General features: G+C 37.6%; 1 protein-coding gene across 4 annotated transcripts in view; it reads right to left on the bottom strand.

The window, feature by feature from the left end:
* Positions 1 to 17,894, bottom strand: part of CKAP5 (cytoskeleton associated protein 5) — a 102,542-nt gene that overhangs the window by 43,576 nt on the left and 41,072 nt on the right. For all 4 annotated transcript variants that reach the window (XM_045893776.3, XM_054511941.2, XM_045893775.3 and 1 more), the window contains 10 exons: positions 17,073 to 17,205; positions 16,504 to 16,604; positions 14,596 to 14,709; positions 9,089 to 9,193; positions 6,200 to 6,289; positions 5,922 to 6,086; positions 5,220 to 5,348; positions 4,491 to 4,673; positions 1,387 to 1,500; positions 759 to 869 (listed from right to left, as the gene is read on the bottom strand). In XM_045893776.3, the coding sequence (XP_045749732.1) occupies positions 759 to 869; positions 1,387 to 1,500; positions 4,491 to 4,673; positions 5,220 to 5,348; positions 5,922 to 6,086; positions 6,200 to 6,289; positions 9,089 to 9,193; positions 14,596 to 14,709; positions 16,504 to 16,604; positions 17,073 to 17,205 (1,245 nt within the window). The remainder of the gene's footprint in view (positions 1 to 758; positions 870 to 1,386; positions 1,501 to 4,490; positions 4,674 to 5,219; positions 5,349 to 5,921; positions 6,087 to 6,199; positions 6,290 to 9,088; positions 9,194 to 14,595; positions 14,710 to 16,503; positions 16,605 to 17,072; positions 17,206 to 17,894) is intronic.

Here is a 17,894-nt window from a genome sequence, read left to right as displayed (position 1 = left end):
CTCTTCCACCCACCCACCCACCCCACATTTCAGAATTTCACAAAGAATTTGGTCCACGGAATGTAACCGTAACAGTTTTCATTTGCCTAGTGTGTGGCAGAAACTGCTTATACATATTTTGAGTTACCTGATTTTCCTAAAAACATATACCAAAGTAGGATAGGTTAGAAGCGGTTAAGTATTAAATTTCAAAGATACACAAACTAGGGTCTAAACCTGATGGATGGCACATGCAGAACTGAAAGCCAGGTCTCCTGCCTCTTGTGGTTTCTACACACCCTCCTCATTAGAATCAGAGTAAAGGTAAAAAGGAACTACCATGCTCCTTTCCAACACAGACTTCTGAAAGGAGCTTCTCATACCAAGTAATATGTCTGTTCTTCTGTTCTTCTAAGAATCATGACAACAAAGAGGGAAACAGAAACGGATGAGGGGCAGTTTAAGTGGAGTGATCTGTTTGCCTAGTAAGTTTAATGAACAAATACTGTGATATTAAAGTTCATCTAAATCTTGTAATTCAGAATAAACTTACTTAAATATTAAGTTACGAGTTTTCAGAAACCATAGAAAGCAGATATTGAAAGATAAACACTACAGAGCTAAAAAACCAACCCCCCCCCCCCCACTCAGCTTTAGTTAACACCCTGAAACGTGTTTATTGGATATAAGACACCACAGGTAGGACAAGCACTTTGTCAATTTCATCACTTCTATATGAGTAATGTTCTTTCACATTCAACTCATCCCCATGCATCTACCTTTTGGAACTCTTCCATACAGGCCAGCCTTTCCTTCCAGTTACTGCTGTCTAGCAGCTGTATACAGGTAGCAGGAAGGACAGCTGAAGCTTTTTCTTCACATACTTCTATCTGTAAGATACAAAAACATTAAAATTAAGAACTGCTTAAGGGGGAGTGCCTGGGTAGCACAGTCAGTTAAAGTGTCCAACTCTTAGTTTCATCAGCTCAGGCTGATGAATCTCAGGGTCAGGAGACTGAGTCTTGTGTCGGGCTCACACTCAGCACAGAGTCTCTCTCCCTCTGCCCCTCCCCCCACTCCTGGTAACATGCTCACTCTCACACTCTCTCTTTCTAATCAATCAATCAATCTTAAAAAAATAAAAAAAGAATTGCTTAAGGAAAGAGATGACAAGAATGTAAAAATACCCCAGGCCAAACTACATGAACACTCCACAGGTATGCTATAGTATCTGAGGCTTCTATTCTACTACTATAATGGGGAAGTTCATCCAAGGCACAGTTCCAATAAGCTAAAAAAATATCAATTAACTATATGTTGTAGAACTCAGCAAACAAAGAACTCAAATGTTCCAGGAATTGACCTTCCATGCTTTTATGAGTTTGAGGCACCTTGCAGAATACTGACCGAGAGCTCAGGCTCCACTATTTCTTTGGTCTCCAATCCTTTCCTGTTCTTGGTTCCAGTGCTCCCTGCACCTCCTGGTGCAGCTGGTTTCCCCTTCTTAGGTGGCCCACCAGCCTAAAAGCAATTAAAACAAACAAACAAACTAAACCACTTAGAATTTACAAAACAGTGGTTTTTCAACTTTTTTGGGCCAGAGACTCCCTGAAAATTTGATTAAAAATGAGAGACCACACAACCAACCAAATACAGGGTATTTTTGGTACCCACAGAACTTAGCACTTTCAAGGGCAGACAGACCTCCTGAAGACCATTCATGGGGAAATCTGCAGACCCCATTATTAAGAACCTTTAATTCAGAATGAGCTAAAGAGATAAATGAAAAGAAAATGGACTGTAATTATATTACATTTACAGATTAATTTGAGAATTAACATTTGATGCCTTTAAATACCTCTAAATCCTTCCTACACTAGTTAGGGACAATTTCTAACTTCTAGCAGCTACCCAATACTTCACTACAAGACACCCCAATAATAAGAAAATATATTATTAATTCAATGTAGAACCACTTAATTTTGAAGGAATAGAGCGGTTGTTATGGCAATGGCAGCAAGTAGTCTAGCTATGTTGAAGATGGCCGCAGAAAAGAATCTTTTTATTGTTGTAAAAGTCCTTTAGCTGGCCTACTTTTATTTTCCAAGTATATCACCATATGATCTACAAAAGTGGTACCTCTGCCTTATCCTTCCTCGTATTAACACAGGTTTTACTTTATTCTTTTTTCTAATTGTAGAACGTTATTAAACGATAATGGTACTGGCAGGCATTTTTTGTTTTACTCCTCACTTTAATAGGAGTCCTCCTAGTATTTCATCACTATGAAGCATGATGCTGACTTGTGGTTTGCCAGGTCTACTGCTGTCTATAAATCTATCTCTATATATTTAGTCATGTCAAAGTATCCATCCATTTCTATGTGGTTAAGAATTTTTATCATGAAGGTATGCTGAAATCTATTATATTCCCTTTCAGTGTCTGAAATTAGATTTCTTTTCATCTCTAAATTTAGTTAAGTTTTCAAATATTAATATTGAACCATCCTTGCAATCCTGGAATAAACTTTAGTTGGTCATACTTTTTATTATACCCACTGGCTTCTATCTGCTAAGACTCTATTTAAATATCTTGATTTAAATGTATTTCACTCCAGTTTTGAAAGGTCACAAGAAAATCAGTTTATCCCAAGGCACACAGCCAATGGCAGTAACGTTAATGCGGTAACACACATCACTGTTCACATCATTCCTCCTATCTATTTTGGAAATTTGTTAAACTATGCCCAAACCTAAAAAGAAAAGATATAATGACAGAGGGCCAAATTACTCTTCATCATCCAGACCTCCTCTGAAACCAATGTTATCGTGAACATAATCTAAGCATTTAAGGTGTAGTTAGCCAAAATGAAAATGCTGGTGTTTTAATCAAATGAAAACCTCCAATACTTGTCAGTTCATATCAGCAGTATGATTTTGGTGGTTTGTAATAACAACCTGATAAAGATTTCATTGTTTTCTGTCCCTAAAAATAGAAGATTCTGTACTCTTTGATTAACCAGAACACCTCTTCTGGATCCTTTCCTATAATAAATAGCACTCTCTGTATAGAGAGGTACTTCAATTAACAAATCTCCTAGTTTTTTTTTTTTTTTTAACAGACATGTATGTTTATTGGCTTAATAGGGCATATTGGTAGTAAGTCTTTTCAAAAGAAGAATGAAGCAGGTTGCTCCCCCACTTTTTTTTTTTTTTTTTAAGGATTCTTTCTAAGAGGGGCGCCTGGGTGGCTCAGTCGTTAAGCCTCTGCCTTCGGCTCAGGTCATGATCCCAGGGTCCTGGGATCGAGCCCCGCATCGGGCTCCCTGCTCAGCGGGAAGCCTGCTTCTCCCTCTCCCACTCCCCCTGCTTGTGTTCTCTCTCTCACTGTGTCTCTGTCAAACAAATAAATAAAATCTTTAAAAAAAAAAAAAAAAAAAAAGATTCTTTTTAAGAGAGAGCTGTCCAGCATGGCAGGGTTCAGCAAGATAAGAAAAGGCCTTAAGGTACTGTGCCCAGGTCACTGTCCAGACAGGCAACAGCTGGTGAGACAGAAGGGAACAGCTGCCAACCCCGCATGAGAATGCTGAAGAAATGGCATAATATGAATATGAAAGTACACAGACTATAGTTCGAGACACCTGGGTCCAAATCCCAGTTCTGCAAAGCTAGCCATTCGCCAAATGCGTGCCCAGTTCCTGCTGTCTGCCAGAATCTTGTCTGTGCATACGGGACTGAGCAGTGACAAGATCTTTATCCTTTAAAGTTTATGATATGGTGTATGGTGACAGAGTAAACAAACAAGTGAATAATAAAAATACCAGAGTGAGTTGTAAGAGCAAGTGCAGAATATTTAACCTTGCTGAGCTTCACTTTCCCTTTCTGGAAAAATGGGAATCACAAAACACTTATTTCAAGAGTTATTTGATGATTAAATGAGATTATTTAGGTAAAACACTTCCCAAAGTGATGCTTTATTAAATACCAGTTCTCTCCCCTAACTTCATACTAGGGTTCAGGATGGGGAAAGGAATAAACTTTCTGCATCTACAGTAGATAACTTCATGCTTCAGAGAGTCCACAGGATAAGTGTTCCCTAAAAGAATGCCATATTCACCTTTAGGCATTTCCCTCTTCTACACTTGTACAAAGGTACAAGACCTTGCCTGGTAAGTAGACTTGGTGACGTGATTTAGCAGCATTATCAGCAAAATGACCAAGGTGGTATTATTGTTAAGTGCCCTGCCACATTTTTTACTTAATGATACTTTAAGATCCCTCAAAATGTGCTCCTATACATTCATTACCATTTTTAGCTCTATTAAAGTTTACTTAACCAAATGTATTATTGGAATACTCTTTGTTGATGGATGTTCTGCTATATTTTCAATGTGGTAATGAATTCATTTCTCAAATGAAATCATATTGGAAGGACAACCACGAACCTGAGATTCAGATCCTACCTTACTAAATTCTAACTTTTAAACCATATTTTCCAACTCATCTATTAACCTTAGTAGCCGGTGCTTTTTTTAAGGGTCCTGGTTTGGGTGCTGACATGTCCTTTGTGTCCTTATCTCCTGCAGCCCCTGAAGTGGCAGTCCTTCCGGGAACAGGCTTGGATTCCTTCTTATCAGTGGCTAGTCCAGCTTTCTTACCATGTACCAGCTCTACTTTTTCTGAACATTCTTTGATCTAGAGAATGAAATTGAGATGAACATCAATTAAGCCCAGCTCTGAAATACAATCACTACATTAGTACTTAATAAGTCACCTAAACCACAAATATACGAGAATTCAGAGAGTTTCCTTTTCAGTGAAAATAAATTATCCACTTTCTTATATTTTATTGCTACACAAATTAAAATTATAATAAACATACAACCACATTTTTGATAGAAAACATTCATATTTAGAAAGGTAATTTTCCAGATATTAGAAACAAATTTATCTTAAAACATTCTTTTTACCTCCTCTATAGACTGATCACTCAGCTTTATTTTATTTTTTTTATAATTTGAAAGCTATTTCTACTCATATCACCACTGTAGCTTCAAATGAAATTTAAATCCTCAGAAGCTATGTTTTCGCACTCCAGGCCTGAACTACCAGTGGCAAATGAAATAACTTTCACAAGCTGATCAGCATTTTTGTCTTCATGAAACAGACAAAATGGAAACAAAATCATAATATACAGAGAGAACTGTTGTCCAATTTCATTATAATCTATCACTAACCTACCTTATCAAGCTTGAGTTTGTCCACATCAGCTAAGAATGGATTTACTGCTTTCTCACCCACCACTTTCAAAGCAGTACCCAATGCTTCAAATGCAGCATCTCTGACTTCAGGAGCAGAATCATTGATATGCTGTGGTCCAGAAGAAGCAAAATGATCTTAATACAAGATATTTTAGGTATTACTTATTTTAATTCAGACTGGTGATTATTGGATAAAGAACTTGCTTTTTACAGTTTGCTGAAGCTAAGTGTAGCTTTCCTTTTGCCAACTAACAGTTACTCTTTCACGTATTGTTTTTGGGTAAGGAAACCTCTGGTAATCCATTCAGCAAATAAGTGCTTCCTTTTCCTCCTACCCTCTATTTAAAATGCCTCATATGCAAATGATCTTCAAAGACTCCAAACTGTATGCCTGTGTGCTTGGCCAGATCCAAGAGAACACCAGTATATGGGCCAAATAAGAAACAAAATGTTTAGCAGTTAGTGGAATCATAAAGCTAACTTGTACTTTTCTTTGAGAATAGGAGCACAGAGTACAAGAATTTGGATTCAGTTTCCACAGCTACAGAGGGTCTGCTCCTCAAAAGACCATAATCTACTGAAATCTGAAAGTCAAGTAGTCACAGTTCATAATTAGTATGGGGGGAAAAAAAATCTTCTCTAAGTATAAAAAGTTCCCCCAGTTCCAAAGAGAAGTCTATACCTTAAGTAGCGCAGCACAAAAGGGCTTTAGCAAGCTCTTTGGCAGGGTAGAAGCAGTGCAGTGGCGGAAGCTTCTTGCAATGAAAAGAGATGTCTGCTGCTTGATGGTTGGATTTTTATTATCCATGACTGCTAATACATCCTCACTGATGTTTTGTAGTGTGGTCTTTAGAAAAGAAAACATGGTCAGTGAGCTTTTCTCAACTCTAAGAATAATCAAAATATTACACTGACAAAATTTACTGTAGACACAAATGCAAACTCATGTTGTCCACTTACAGTGAGGAAGATTGCATCAATTGCCTCCTGCAGGGCTTGTACCACTTGAGGCTTCTTCTCTTTGAATTTTTCCAAAATGGTTGGCACAACCTGTAAAAGCGAAGAGCTTTTTGTTTGCTGGCAACAAAAATGAACGAGGTCCTGACATGCCACACGAATGAACCTTGAAAATATGCCAAATCAAAAAAGCCAGTCCATAAAGGGCCACATAATATAGGATCCATTTAAATGATTCCACGAAATGTCAAATCCACACAGACAGAAGTAGATTAGTGGCTGCCAGCAGGGAGTGGTTGCTAATGGGTAGAGGGGTTTTCTGGGGGGTGATGAAAATGTTCTGGAATTAGATGGTCATGATAGTTCCACAACCTTGTGAATATATTAAAACCACTTAATTATACATTTTAAGAGGGTGAATTTTATAGTTTACATGTAAGTTATATCTCAATAAAGCCGTTCTTAAACAATGTGTGGTGCTACAGAAACAAAGTGAACATCTAAGTTGGATAAAAAGTCATTTCCTTTCTTGAAGGGCACAAGGATCTTATGCCAGAACAATGAAGGGTTCCCATTCTGCACCTTGGTAGCAGTGCTTCTCAACCCTTTTTCTGCATCTACATCTTAATGCAACCATATAACCATTTCTATCAGTAACATCTCTTATTAGACAAAAAGATTCTCAACTAGGTGGATTTAGGATAGGGGAACAGGTATAACATATAACTTTCCCTCCCACCTAAGATTCTGATATATTTCACCAGACTGGGATGTCTCCCACCCCTTTATTACACTAAGAAAAAGAAATAGTACTAAAAATCATAGCAATTTTGATCAGAAGGATATCCTCTTATTCAAGTACTAAGTTTAGATCAATAAAGTTGGAATTTTATAATTTTTATCTTATAAACTATTTGTAATTCATAAAATATTTATTGAATACTTAATTTACCTATTGAGTGCCAGGCACTGTGCTAGCAGGCAAATTAAAGTTGTCTTTTAAGGTCCAAAAGATACAGCAAAGCTCAAAGGCATCCAAAAAACGTTTTTTAAGACTTCACAGAAGTGATAGAGACCAGAAGGAATATAGTTTCCGTGGAGAAATATAAAAGACTTTTTAATACTAGGAGTTAGTTATAAACTTGAAAATCAAGATGTTTTAATGGCTATAAAGCTAAAGTTCACTTTTATATGTATTTTATGAAAAAGATAGCTTATAAATAGCTAAAGAAAATAAACCTGAAACATTAACATGCTTGACATCAAATACTGTACATGATAGTTTTAAGGGGGGTGGGGTAATACTCCAAACTATAAGCTTTGTAACTTTAAGCTGCATAACAAAATGTCACAAAGCCAGAATCAGAACTCAAACTGGGCCAGGAAATCATCTGACTAGGATTTAGTAAATTAAAATGTACCCTAAAAATTGTTTTCTAGGTTAAAAGTTATTAAGACAAAGTATATTCTTTTTTTAAAAAAGTATGCTAATAAGTAACAGAAAATTGACCAAAAGCTAATTAACACACTGATTGCATATATACATACAAGTATTGCATAATAAATATTATTGCTTTAAAATATTATTTATAGTTTTATCCAATTCATAATTTACATGTCTAAGAGTTTTATGGACCCATATTTTTATTTCCCTGGTAACAAGTTAGTCATGACTTATTTTTATTTGGTAGCGTATTTTTTTTCAGGTAAATTCTCTGAAATTATTTTTAATGCTATGAGTAAGCAAGCTCCAAATACCGTAACTGAGCTTAGACATTAACTTCACAACATAAAACTGACACATGACTACAAACTAGCTTCTAAAGTCATTCTAGGTAATCAAATGATCAAGTGGCTAGCAAGTTCAACTCTAAAGTTTAGTATGGTCAATTTCCAGGATGCTGCGCCATTCTAAGTAATTCAGACCAGATTCCGAGGCCAATTGACAAATGCCACAGTTAAAGAAAACAATTCAATTTATTAAAACTGTTACCAAACTTGAGTGCTCCAGTCACATTTCTTTTTTTTTTTTTTTTTAAGATTTTATTTATTTATTTGAGACAGAGAGAATGAGAGACAGAGAGCATGAGAGGGAGGAGGGTCAGAGGGAGAAGCAGACTGCCTGCCGAGCCGGGAGCCCAATGCGGGACTCGATCCCGGGACTCCAGGATCATGACCTGAGCCGAAGGCAGTCGCTTAACCAACTGAGCCACCCAGGCGCCCTCCAGTCACATTTCTTAGAATAAATTAAACTGATACACCAAGAGGCTAATCTATATAAAACGTTTCAAGTATATAAGTAAATTAATTATATTTTGAATAGGAAAACACTAAAGGGGCGCCTGGGTGGCTCAGTCGTTAAGCGTCTACCTTCGGCTCAGGTCATGATCCCAGGGTCCTGGGATCGAGCCCCGCATCTGGCTCCCTGCTCGGCATGAAGCCTGCTTCTCCCTCTCCCACTCCCCCTACTTGTGTTCCCTCTCTTGCTGTGTCTCTCTCTGTCAAATAAATAAAATCTAAAAAAAAAAGAAAGAAAGAAAGAAAACACTAAAAATACGTTTTACATATTCATCTCACTTCTGGTCTTATACTGTCTTTCCTACTTTCATAACCACTCTCTTGAGTGGTTATCACAAGTTTCATTTCATCCTGTTATACTGCATATAATCTTACAAGAACAAAGCAAAATATTAATAAGTAAGTAATAAGCAAATCAACTCAACTAAGTATTTAGGCCATGTACCCTATTTTCTATATAAAGCTAATGAATTTAGTTATAACCAACATCTTTACTGAAATGTTGTGAGGGGTTATGCTCAATATTATAAAGCAAGCAAGTCTGCCACTCGTGTTAACGTTGTTGATTTGTATCTAAAAAGGAGTGTTACTCACATGTCCTGCATATTGTCCAAATTTCTTCCTTAGCCCAACAGCCAGGCCAGTAAGACATTTTGCTGCCAAAGCCACCAACATGACATTGGTGTCCTTTCCAACAACCTACAAAAAGGGGGGAAGAAAGGAAAACAAAATAGTCACAACTCTGTAGAAGGGAACTGAAAATGTATTCTTAAAAGAACTCTGCAAGCTGTTATGCTAATGGATAGCCAATTCTGTTTCCTACAAAAGAGGAAAAATTCTTCCTTGACAATATCAAATTTGAGGGTGTCCTTTCATTCTGTTTAGTCTCCTGTCTTAAAGTTCTGCCAGTAACATATACACAGAACCACAACTTCAAATAGCTAACTCTCCATTAGTGGTAGTCTGGGTTGTCAGCACTGCACAACTCTGCAGGAGGGGACTCTGATAATGGCAGAGAAGCTACAGGCCTGCTGACTTTGCTCTGGGGCAGGAAAAGCCAAAAGACAATGTATCTCAGAGGAAAGACACCACAGGGCAACAGCTCCAACGTTTATACCCAAGGAACACCAGCAGAAACTGGTATAGGTACTTTCAAGAAGTCCATGGGGACGCTAAGTCGCAAATACCACTGCAACCATTCCTCTCAGGGAGCTTCTGGCCTTGCGGCTGCCATTTTACATACCTAATGATCATCAAGTGTGCATTTAGAGTCTTTTAGCAGAGTTTCCAGCATTATTTATACTACCACCCTCCTTTCACGCTTTACTCTTTTCCCAGGTAGAAGTAATGCTTCCATTCCACCTCGGATTTATTCAGTCCCTAAGATCTTATATTCCATAAGTAGAATGCTTCCTTCCAGATTCCCTGAATTAAACAACCCCTAATGTAGAGCATGCAAGGAAGTTCTAGATGGACTTTCATGCACTCCCTAAGTGCTAAGGAGTAACGATTAAGAGGCAAGATTAACATTTATTAAAAACAAATTAATGTCATAATTTTATAGGTGCTTTATAATCCTTATTTCATTTAATTTTTCAACCAAAACCCTATAAACTAGGTAATATTATCAAATTTTGCAGATTTCAGAAATTAAATATAGATTCCTTGCTCAAGGTCAGAGCTAGCAAATGTGATGTGATGTGATTTAAACCCAGCTCTGTTTTGCCTCCAAAGCTTTTGCTTTCTTTACTAAAGCATATTCACACTGTAAATTCATGTTATGGCAAATCCATTTTTCTTATGAGAAGATGAGATCAGGTCCTAATAAACATTTTGTTAAATCCTTTACTATAAATCCACAGAGAAAAAACTTCCATTCAGTTCTGTATTAAACTCACTACTGGCATTTATAAATGTTTGGATGCTCTTTTTTTAACCAAAAGAACTTACAAGAATTATTTAGATGGCAGACTTCATATTTAGCATATAAATGTATATTCTAGGGATGGTCATCAAAAACATGCCAGACCCCATTCTAAGAAATCTTAGTTCAATGAAGAACAGCTCTCCCTATTCACCATTAGAGCAATAACCAGTGGGAGCTGAACCCTAGACACTAATGGTCCTGATGGAAAGTCCTGAAGAGGATCTTGTGAACCTATTATAGTTCAAAATGGTAAAGGATTGAATGAACTTATAGGTGAGTGATGGACTAGGCCTATCTGCCTTCAACACTCATTGTCAAACATCGTAGTTTGATTAAACAGGTTGTTCTAAATTGGGAAATGGGAGTGGGGAAGGTGGAGAAGTGTTTATTTTTAAGAAAAATAGCATATGACTCCATTCCAGATTTGAAAATCTCCATGACTCTGTTCATGGAGAAAGGGAAAGGAAGCTTTAGCTCACAAAGTTAATTTAACCTAAATAATGGGAAATATTCTATAATTAAAAGTGCTGTCACTTCTCCCATAAATCTAGGCCTACAAAATAATTTTAAGCACAGTTGATCCTTGAACAATGTGAAGGTTAGGGGCACTGACCCCCCTCCCCTCCGTGTAGTCAAAAATCCACATACAGCTTTTGACTCCCCCAAAACTTAACTACAGAAGCCTTTCCAATAACATAAACAGTTGATGAACACGTATTTTGTATATGTATTATATTCTATAGTCTTATGATAAAGTAAGCTGAGAAAAGAAAATGTTATTAAGAAAATCACAAGAAAGGGGCGCCTGGGTGGCTCAGTCGTTAAGCGTCTGCCTTCGGCTCAGGTCATGATCCCAGGGTCCTGGGATCGAGCCCCACATGGGCTCCCTGCTTGGCGGGGGGGCCTGCTTCTCCCTCTCCAACTCCCCCTGCTTGTGTTCCCTCTCTCGCTGCTGTCTCTGTCAAATAAATAAATAAAATCTTAAAAAAAAAAAAAACACAAGGAAAGTACATTTACAGTACTGTTCTGTATTTATTGAAAAAAATCCACATGTAAATTGACCCATGCAGTTCAAACCTGTGTTGTTCAAGGGTCAGCTGTAATTATCACTTAGTATTTATTTTTAACTAGTAATGTAAGCGACTAGTTAATAGTAACCAAAACAAAAACACTCTGTTGACATAGTCAGAAGTCAATGAAATCCACCATGTTTAGAAAACTATGATGAATATAAGCAGTAAGGGGGGAAATGTAGAAAGACCAAGTGAAAAAAAAAAGGTTAATACCACAAAAAAAGCTAGCAAGCTAATAAAATACCTTGAAGACCCAAACCTTAATCTAAAGATTAAAAAAATATATGCATCTACCAGCATCCATAGGTAATTAGCCAAGTCAAAGAAGCTATTGTGGGGGGGGAAGTAGGGTAAGGGGTAGGGGAAAAAGTATCTTATAAATGAAAGAACTATAACCTGTGAAAACAGGAAAGCCCACAAAATATGTTAAGTCATGTGACAACTTGAAAGAAGACACCTCAAGAAATAATTTCAGAAATACTGAAAGGAATTTCAAAATGAGTAGTTCTGCATTACTTGTATTAAAGGCAAAAAAACTGGGATTACTTGATATAGACAACAGAGAGAAGAGACCATTTATGGAGGGATGAGGGATCGGTCTGTAGCCTATTCAGTCTCATTCTTTTCCATTTCCTCATTTCCCCATTTTTGACAGGTCTCTGTTAAGTCAACATAATATGGAGATGAAGTTTGTGTTTACATGCAAGTAAAATCACATAAAAAATTTTAAAATGCCTCGTTCCTGGTTTATTTATACAACCGAAATTAATTTTTCATTGTTTTAAATATTTTAGCCACAAAATTAAAATTTTTACTTGTTTGTAAGCCTTTAATTGCCCCCCACTCCACCATATGAAGAGGGAGAAGTTTCTCACACAAATCTATTGTCTATGTCTACCCAAATATAAAATCCATGATCCTCTCTGTAAAGAATACAGCGAGAGAGTATATTTATATTCAAATGCCAATGGAAATCACAGAACAGTATTTATTTGAACAGCTAATATCCTAAGAAAATGCATGTGGAGAACATCAATTAATAGTGTATCATTAGATAAGAAAAAATAAAAGTTTTTATCTGAGGCACTGAGAATTCAGGGACAAGTAATAAGATTACAGATAAAAATGATACGCTGGAATTTAGAGAGAATCTGAAGTTCTCAATGCCACTAGAATCTCATTTCCCTCTCTTAGTGCCTTTCTATCCTTTCTCTTTCCTCCCATGCTCCAGGCTGGTGAAATCTTTTCCCTCTGGGCAATTCCCTTCTAATTAATCTTGCCTGGGTTTGGGGCTCTTCAAGATTGGAAGACTGAGGACTAAACAGATTGGGAAAAATCATACCTCTGCCTCCAAATCTCACTTGGAGGAAAGCATGGGAAGCTGACTATGAGAAAACATAGCCCATCCTCGTTACTCACGGATTTCATATTTGCGAATTCACCTACTTGTTAAGATTTATTTATAACCCCCGAATCAATACTCACAGCACTCTCCTAGTCATTCATAGACAAGCACAGAGCTGTGAAAACTCTGAGTTGCCTGGTGTGCACATTCCCAGCTGAGAATGAACAAAGCAACACTCTGCCTTCTTCTTTCAGCTCTCATACTGTGAACAAGTATCTTTTTCATGATCTGTTTAGTGCTGCATTTCTTTTTCTTTTTTTTCTTTTCATTTTTGTGATTTTTATTGGTGCTTTCACTGTTTAAAATGGCCCCCAAGTATAGTGCTGAAGTGCTGTCTAGTGTTCCTAAGTGCAAAAAGGCCTGACACAGAAATTATGTGTTAGATAAGCTTTGTTCAGGCATGAGTTACAGTGCTGTTGGCCAGGAGTTCAGTGTTAATGCATCAATAATATATATTAAATGAGACCTCTTCAAATAGAATAAAACAAGTTATATATCGACTGATGAAAATGTTGAGACCAAAGAGTTGCAGGACCCCACCCCTGTGTTTCCTTAGGAGCAACTGGGTCAAGTATTCGCTAATTCAGTGTTGTAATGGCTTTAGAGAAGATACCCACTATGAATAATGAGAATTACTGTACCTATATGTGCATATAACTAAAGATTAACCCCACCACCACCATTCTAATCCTCTGTAATTTCAGGCTGAAGAAGCAAATTAAAGTTTTCTCTATTCAAGAACACGTCTTTAGAGTTTGTTCTTAAACTCTTTAACTCTATTCACAGTATTTGATCTATACTTTCAGATTTTATGAAAAGCCACTACATACAAATTCATCAACCAGCAGCAACACCAAAGGAGTATTTTCTAAAAGCATTTCTTTTCTTTTTTTTTTTTTTTAAGATTTTATTTTATTTATTTGACAGAGAGAGACACAGCGAGAGAGGGAACACAAGCAGGGGGAGCGGGAGAGGGAGAAGCAGGCTTCCCGCTGAGCAGGGAGCCCGATGCGGGGCTCGATCCCAGGACGCTGGGATCATGACCTGAGCCGAAGGCAGACGCCCAACGACTGAGCCACCCAGGTGCCCCTAAAAGCATTTCTTTCTTATTCAGCACTTGCCTGCTTTATGATGACCACACATCCTTCACTTTACACGCAGATATACAAGGTGGCATAATTTTCTATCTAATGGGAAAATACTCTTCATATTTAACACCTGTCCCATTAAATAGAGCCAATTTAAATAGTTCATCCTATAGAACTATAGGACTAGAATATCTGGGGCGCCTGGGTGGCTCAGATGGTTAAGGTCTGCCTTCGGCTCAGGTCATGATCCCAGGGTCCTGGGATTGAGTCCCGCATCGGGCTCTCTGCTCCTTGGGAGCCTGCTTCTCCCTCTGCCTCTCTCTCTCTCTCTGTCTCTCATGAATAAATAAATAAAATCTTAAAAATAAATAAATAAATAAATAAAACTAGAATATCTGGTTCTACATCACCAAGCCCCTCTTTTTCTTGAGGTTTGTGTATGCTACCAGACAGCATAAAGCAAAATGATAATCAACAAAGACTGAAAACCAATCCCTCCAAACTAACCTAGGACAATCGTTTTAAACAATCCTTTACAAGGGTATGGCGAGAAACTCAAAGGCCTGGCCTATTGTCCGCTTACCAGTGTTGACACTCTTCTCACTTACCTTCTTTAATGCTTTGACTAAATCTGCATAATCGCCTGCTTCCAGTTTGGGGTTTTTCACTAGTACTTCTACAGCCTCCAGAGCTTCTTTCCTCTCTTGCCATTTTTTTGCCTCCTGCAAGGCACAGAATGAGTCACTTGTAGGCAGAAATTAGGAGGCAAAATAAAAAAATAAAAGTATTTCTCGCACTCCTAATTCAAAGATATGTCATTATTTTTTGTTTACAGAAACTTTTTTCTAAAGCTGGTTAGAAAACAAAGCTGCAAAACTGTGCAGCCCATCAGAATGTTTTGCTCATATATATAAAATTTTGTCCATACATAAGTGTTTTCACAACATTTCATAACCCTAAAGTTCTATAAGTAAAAGAACGGGATGCCATAGACTTCCTTCTCATTTTCTAGGCAAATGTTAGTAAGCAAGTATTAAACAGGAAACATTGCTAGAAAGTGTTTCTAGGATATCTCATAGTGGTACAACTACAGGCGAAAGGAATTCCCATATTGACAATATTAAAAAGACCAGAAAAAGACAATCACATAACCAACCACCAAAACTGCTCTAATCTTAGAGATCAGTTTTAGACATTGGTGGTACAATTGTTCTGTTTTATGGCCATAAAGTAGAAAATACTTCACTAGAGATCAAGCAATCATTCAAAAATTTTGCACACCCACTATTTGAAAGAACTGGGGATACAACAAAGACGACAAACTCGCCACCCTGGGGAAGATCACAGTGCGATTTAATTTATCAAATATTTGTTAATCCGAAGTCAATGGAGGACTGAAGCAGCTTGCTGGCAAAGCTAGGAAGATCTGCAATAAATAACTACTAGGTCATGGCCACTATGAGAAGAGAAGTACAGGCTGCTTTGGAATTACAGCAAGAGGACTTAATCTACTTTAGGCTGACAGGTAGGATCTCCCCTAAAAAGTGATCCTTAAGGTGAGATGTAGAGGATGAAGAAGTATTATGGGGTAAATTGGGAGAATGTTATAGGCAGAAAGAACAGCGTATATTAAGGTCCAGAGCTTGTTGGGGGCGGCGAGTGTGGCATGTATGATACAAGGAGTTCAGGATGACAGGGGCACAGAGTGAGAGCAATTACAGAAGGTAAGGCTGCAAGGTAAGCAGGGGCCTCAAAGGTGCCTTAGGTGGCCTCGATGGCTACAGGATGATTTCAGACATCACATTAAACTCATGGAAGCCACTGGAAGGATTTCAGTGAGGTAGTGATATGGGAAGATTTTTATTTTCAAAAATCACAGCTTTGATTATATTGGGAAATGTGATGGGAAGGAGACAAGAACAGAGACAGGGAGTCTTACAAGAAGACTACCATGGCATGTGGGACAAGAGATGATGGTGGTGGTTGGGATAAGACTGTTTCTTCGTTGGGGATAACTATGTCTCTTGGGGTACACTTAGCACAGTCTGGAGACATTTTTGGTTATCAGACTTGAGGAATGGTATTACTGATATCTGGTGGGTAATGCTAGAGATGCTGCTAAACATCCTACGGTGCACAGGAGAGTCCCCCAAAACCAAGAATTATCTGGAAAAAGTGTCAATAGTGCCAACGTCAAGGAACCCTGGGGTAAAGTAGTGGCAGTGGGATGGAGAAAAGATGAATCTGACAGTTATTTAAAGGTAAAACCAGAGAGACAATGAGGAAAAAGAAGTCAGGAATAATGTTCTGGGTTTTGGTAAGATGTGTTAAAAGAAACTGCTATTGTAGGTATGCATACACAGCAGTATGAGAACAAAGAAGCAACTGATTCACTCTACTAGGGAAGATATGGGGTGCAAAGGGGTATACCAGGAAAAGGGCTCAGCAGAACAATCTAATTATAATCAAGGAATTATTTTAAATGAAACAAATGAAAGAAGGTTACCATTACTTACAATTTTGTCATAAAAGTCTTTGGGAAGTTTGGAAAGAATTTCTACCGCTTCCAAAAGCTCATAAGCATCTATCTGTGGCACCTCATCACTATCGTCACCACCTTCCAGGAGAAAAACAAAACAAACCTTAAAAATGGATGGAAGGTTTTTACTTATCAAATAGTTATCACTCCTTTCACACCCTGATGAAATCGTGATATAGAGGGAATTAGTTATTAATGCTATAAACAATTGATACTGTATTAAATGGCAGTCCTACAAAATGTGCTTAGTAAACATAGGTTTTTGTTTTTTTTTTTTAAGATGTTATTTATTTATTTATTTGAGAGAGAAAGAGCAAGAGAGGGAACACAAGCAGGGGGAGTGGGAGAGGGAGAGGGAGAAGCAGGCTTCCTGCTGAGCAGGGAGCCCGATGTGGGGGCTTGATCCCAGGACCCCGGGATCATGACCTGAGCCAAAGGCAGATGCTTAATGACTGAGCCACCCAGGTGCCCCTGTAAACACAGGTTCTTGAGGTAGGGCCTGTTCTTGCTAATTTTCATAGAAACCAGTGTTTAAAATTGGCTTACCTCCCTCAGCATCGCCACCAGCTGACTGTTGCTGTTCCAATTTAGCTTCTAGTTCTTGTTGGGAACGCAGAAATCGACTTGGTTTAGGAGTACCTGTTGGCAATTTGACCCATTCTTCTTCTAGTTCTTTCAACTACAAATATCATAAAATATTTTTAAAAACATACCTACATCCTCATTCTTAGAGAACATACTTAACATTTATATTTACTAACATCAGAAACCAATTTCTTATTTATGTGGTTCTAACAGGGCAAAAAGAAAAGATACATTTAAAGTGTATACACTGGAAAAAATGAAAAAGAAGAAACAAGAGAGGCAGACAAACCATAAGAGACTTCTAATCTTAGGAAACAGGGTTTCTGGAGGGGAGGTTTCTGAGGGTTGCTGGAGGGGAGAAGGGTCGGGGGATGGGATAACGGGTGATGGACATTGAGGAGGGTATGTGTTGTAACGAGCACTGGGTATTATATAAGACTGATGAATCACAGACCTGTACCCCTGAAACAAATAATACATTATATGTTAATTAACTGAATTTAAATTTTAAAAAAATTATACATTTGGTAACATAAATCAAACTGACATATTTACTACTGAAGATGTATGTCTAAGCACTTAGAAAAAAGAATAAAATTCACTTTTTAGGACACTCATTAGTTCATGAATTCAGATATATTTGTATCAGATAAAGTCTCTAAAACCAACTGTAACAAAAAACAGATAAAATGCATGTTGTCCAAACAGATACTAAGTCCTGCCACCCAACAGCATTATAAAGGGATCTTTTAAATTACTATAGACTCAACACTGACATACTGG

This window comes from Mirounga angustirostris, unplaced genomic scaffold (genome assembly GCF_029215605.1).
Source record: "Mirounga angustirostris isolate CCGP_5_RB_7025 unplaced genomic scaffold, mMirAng1.0.hap1 SCAF_13, whole genome shotgun sequence".
In the NCBI taxonomy this organism is placed as follows: domain Eukaryota; kingdom Metazoa; phylum Chordata; class Mammalia; order Carnivora; family Phocidae; genus Mirounga; species Mirounga angustirostris.
This window is presented reverse-complemented; position numbering and strand designations above follow the sequence as displayed.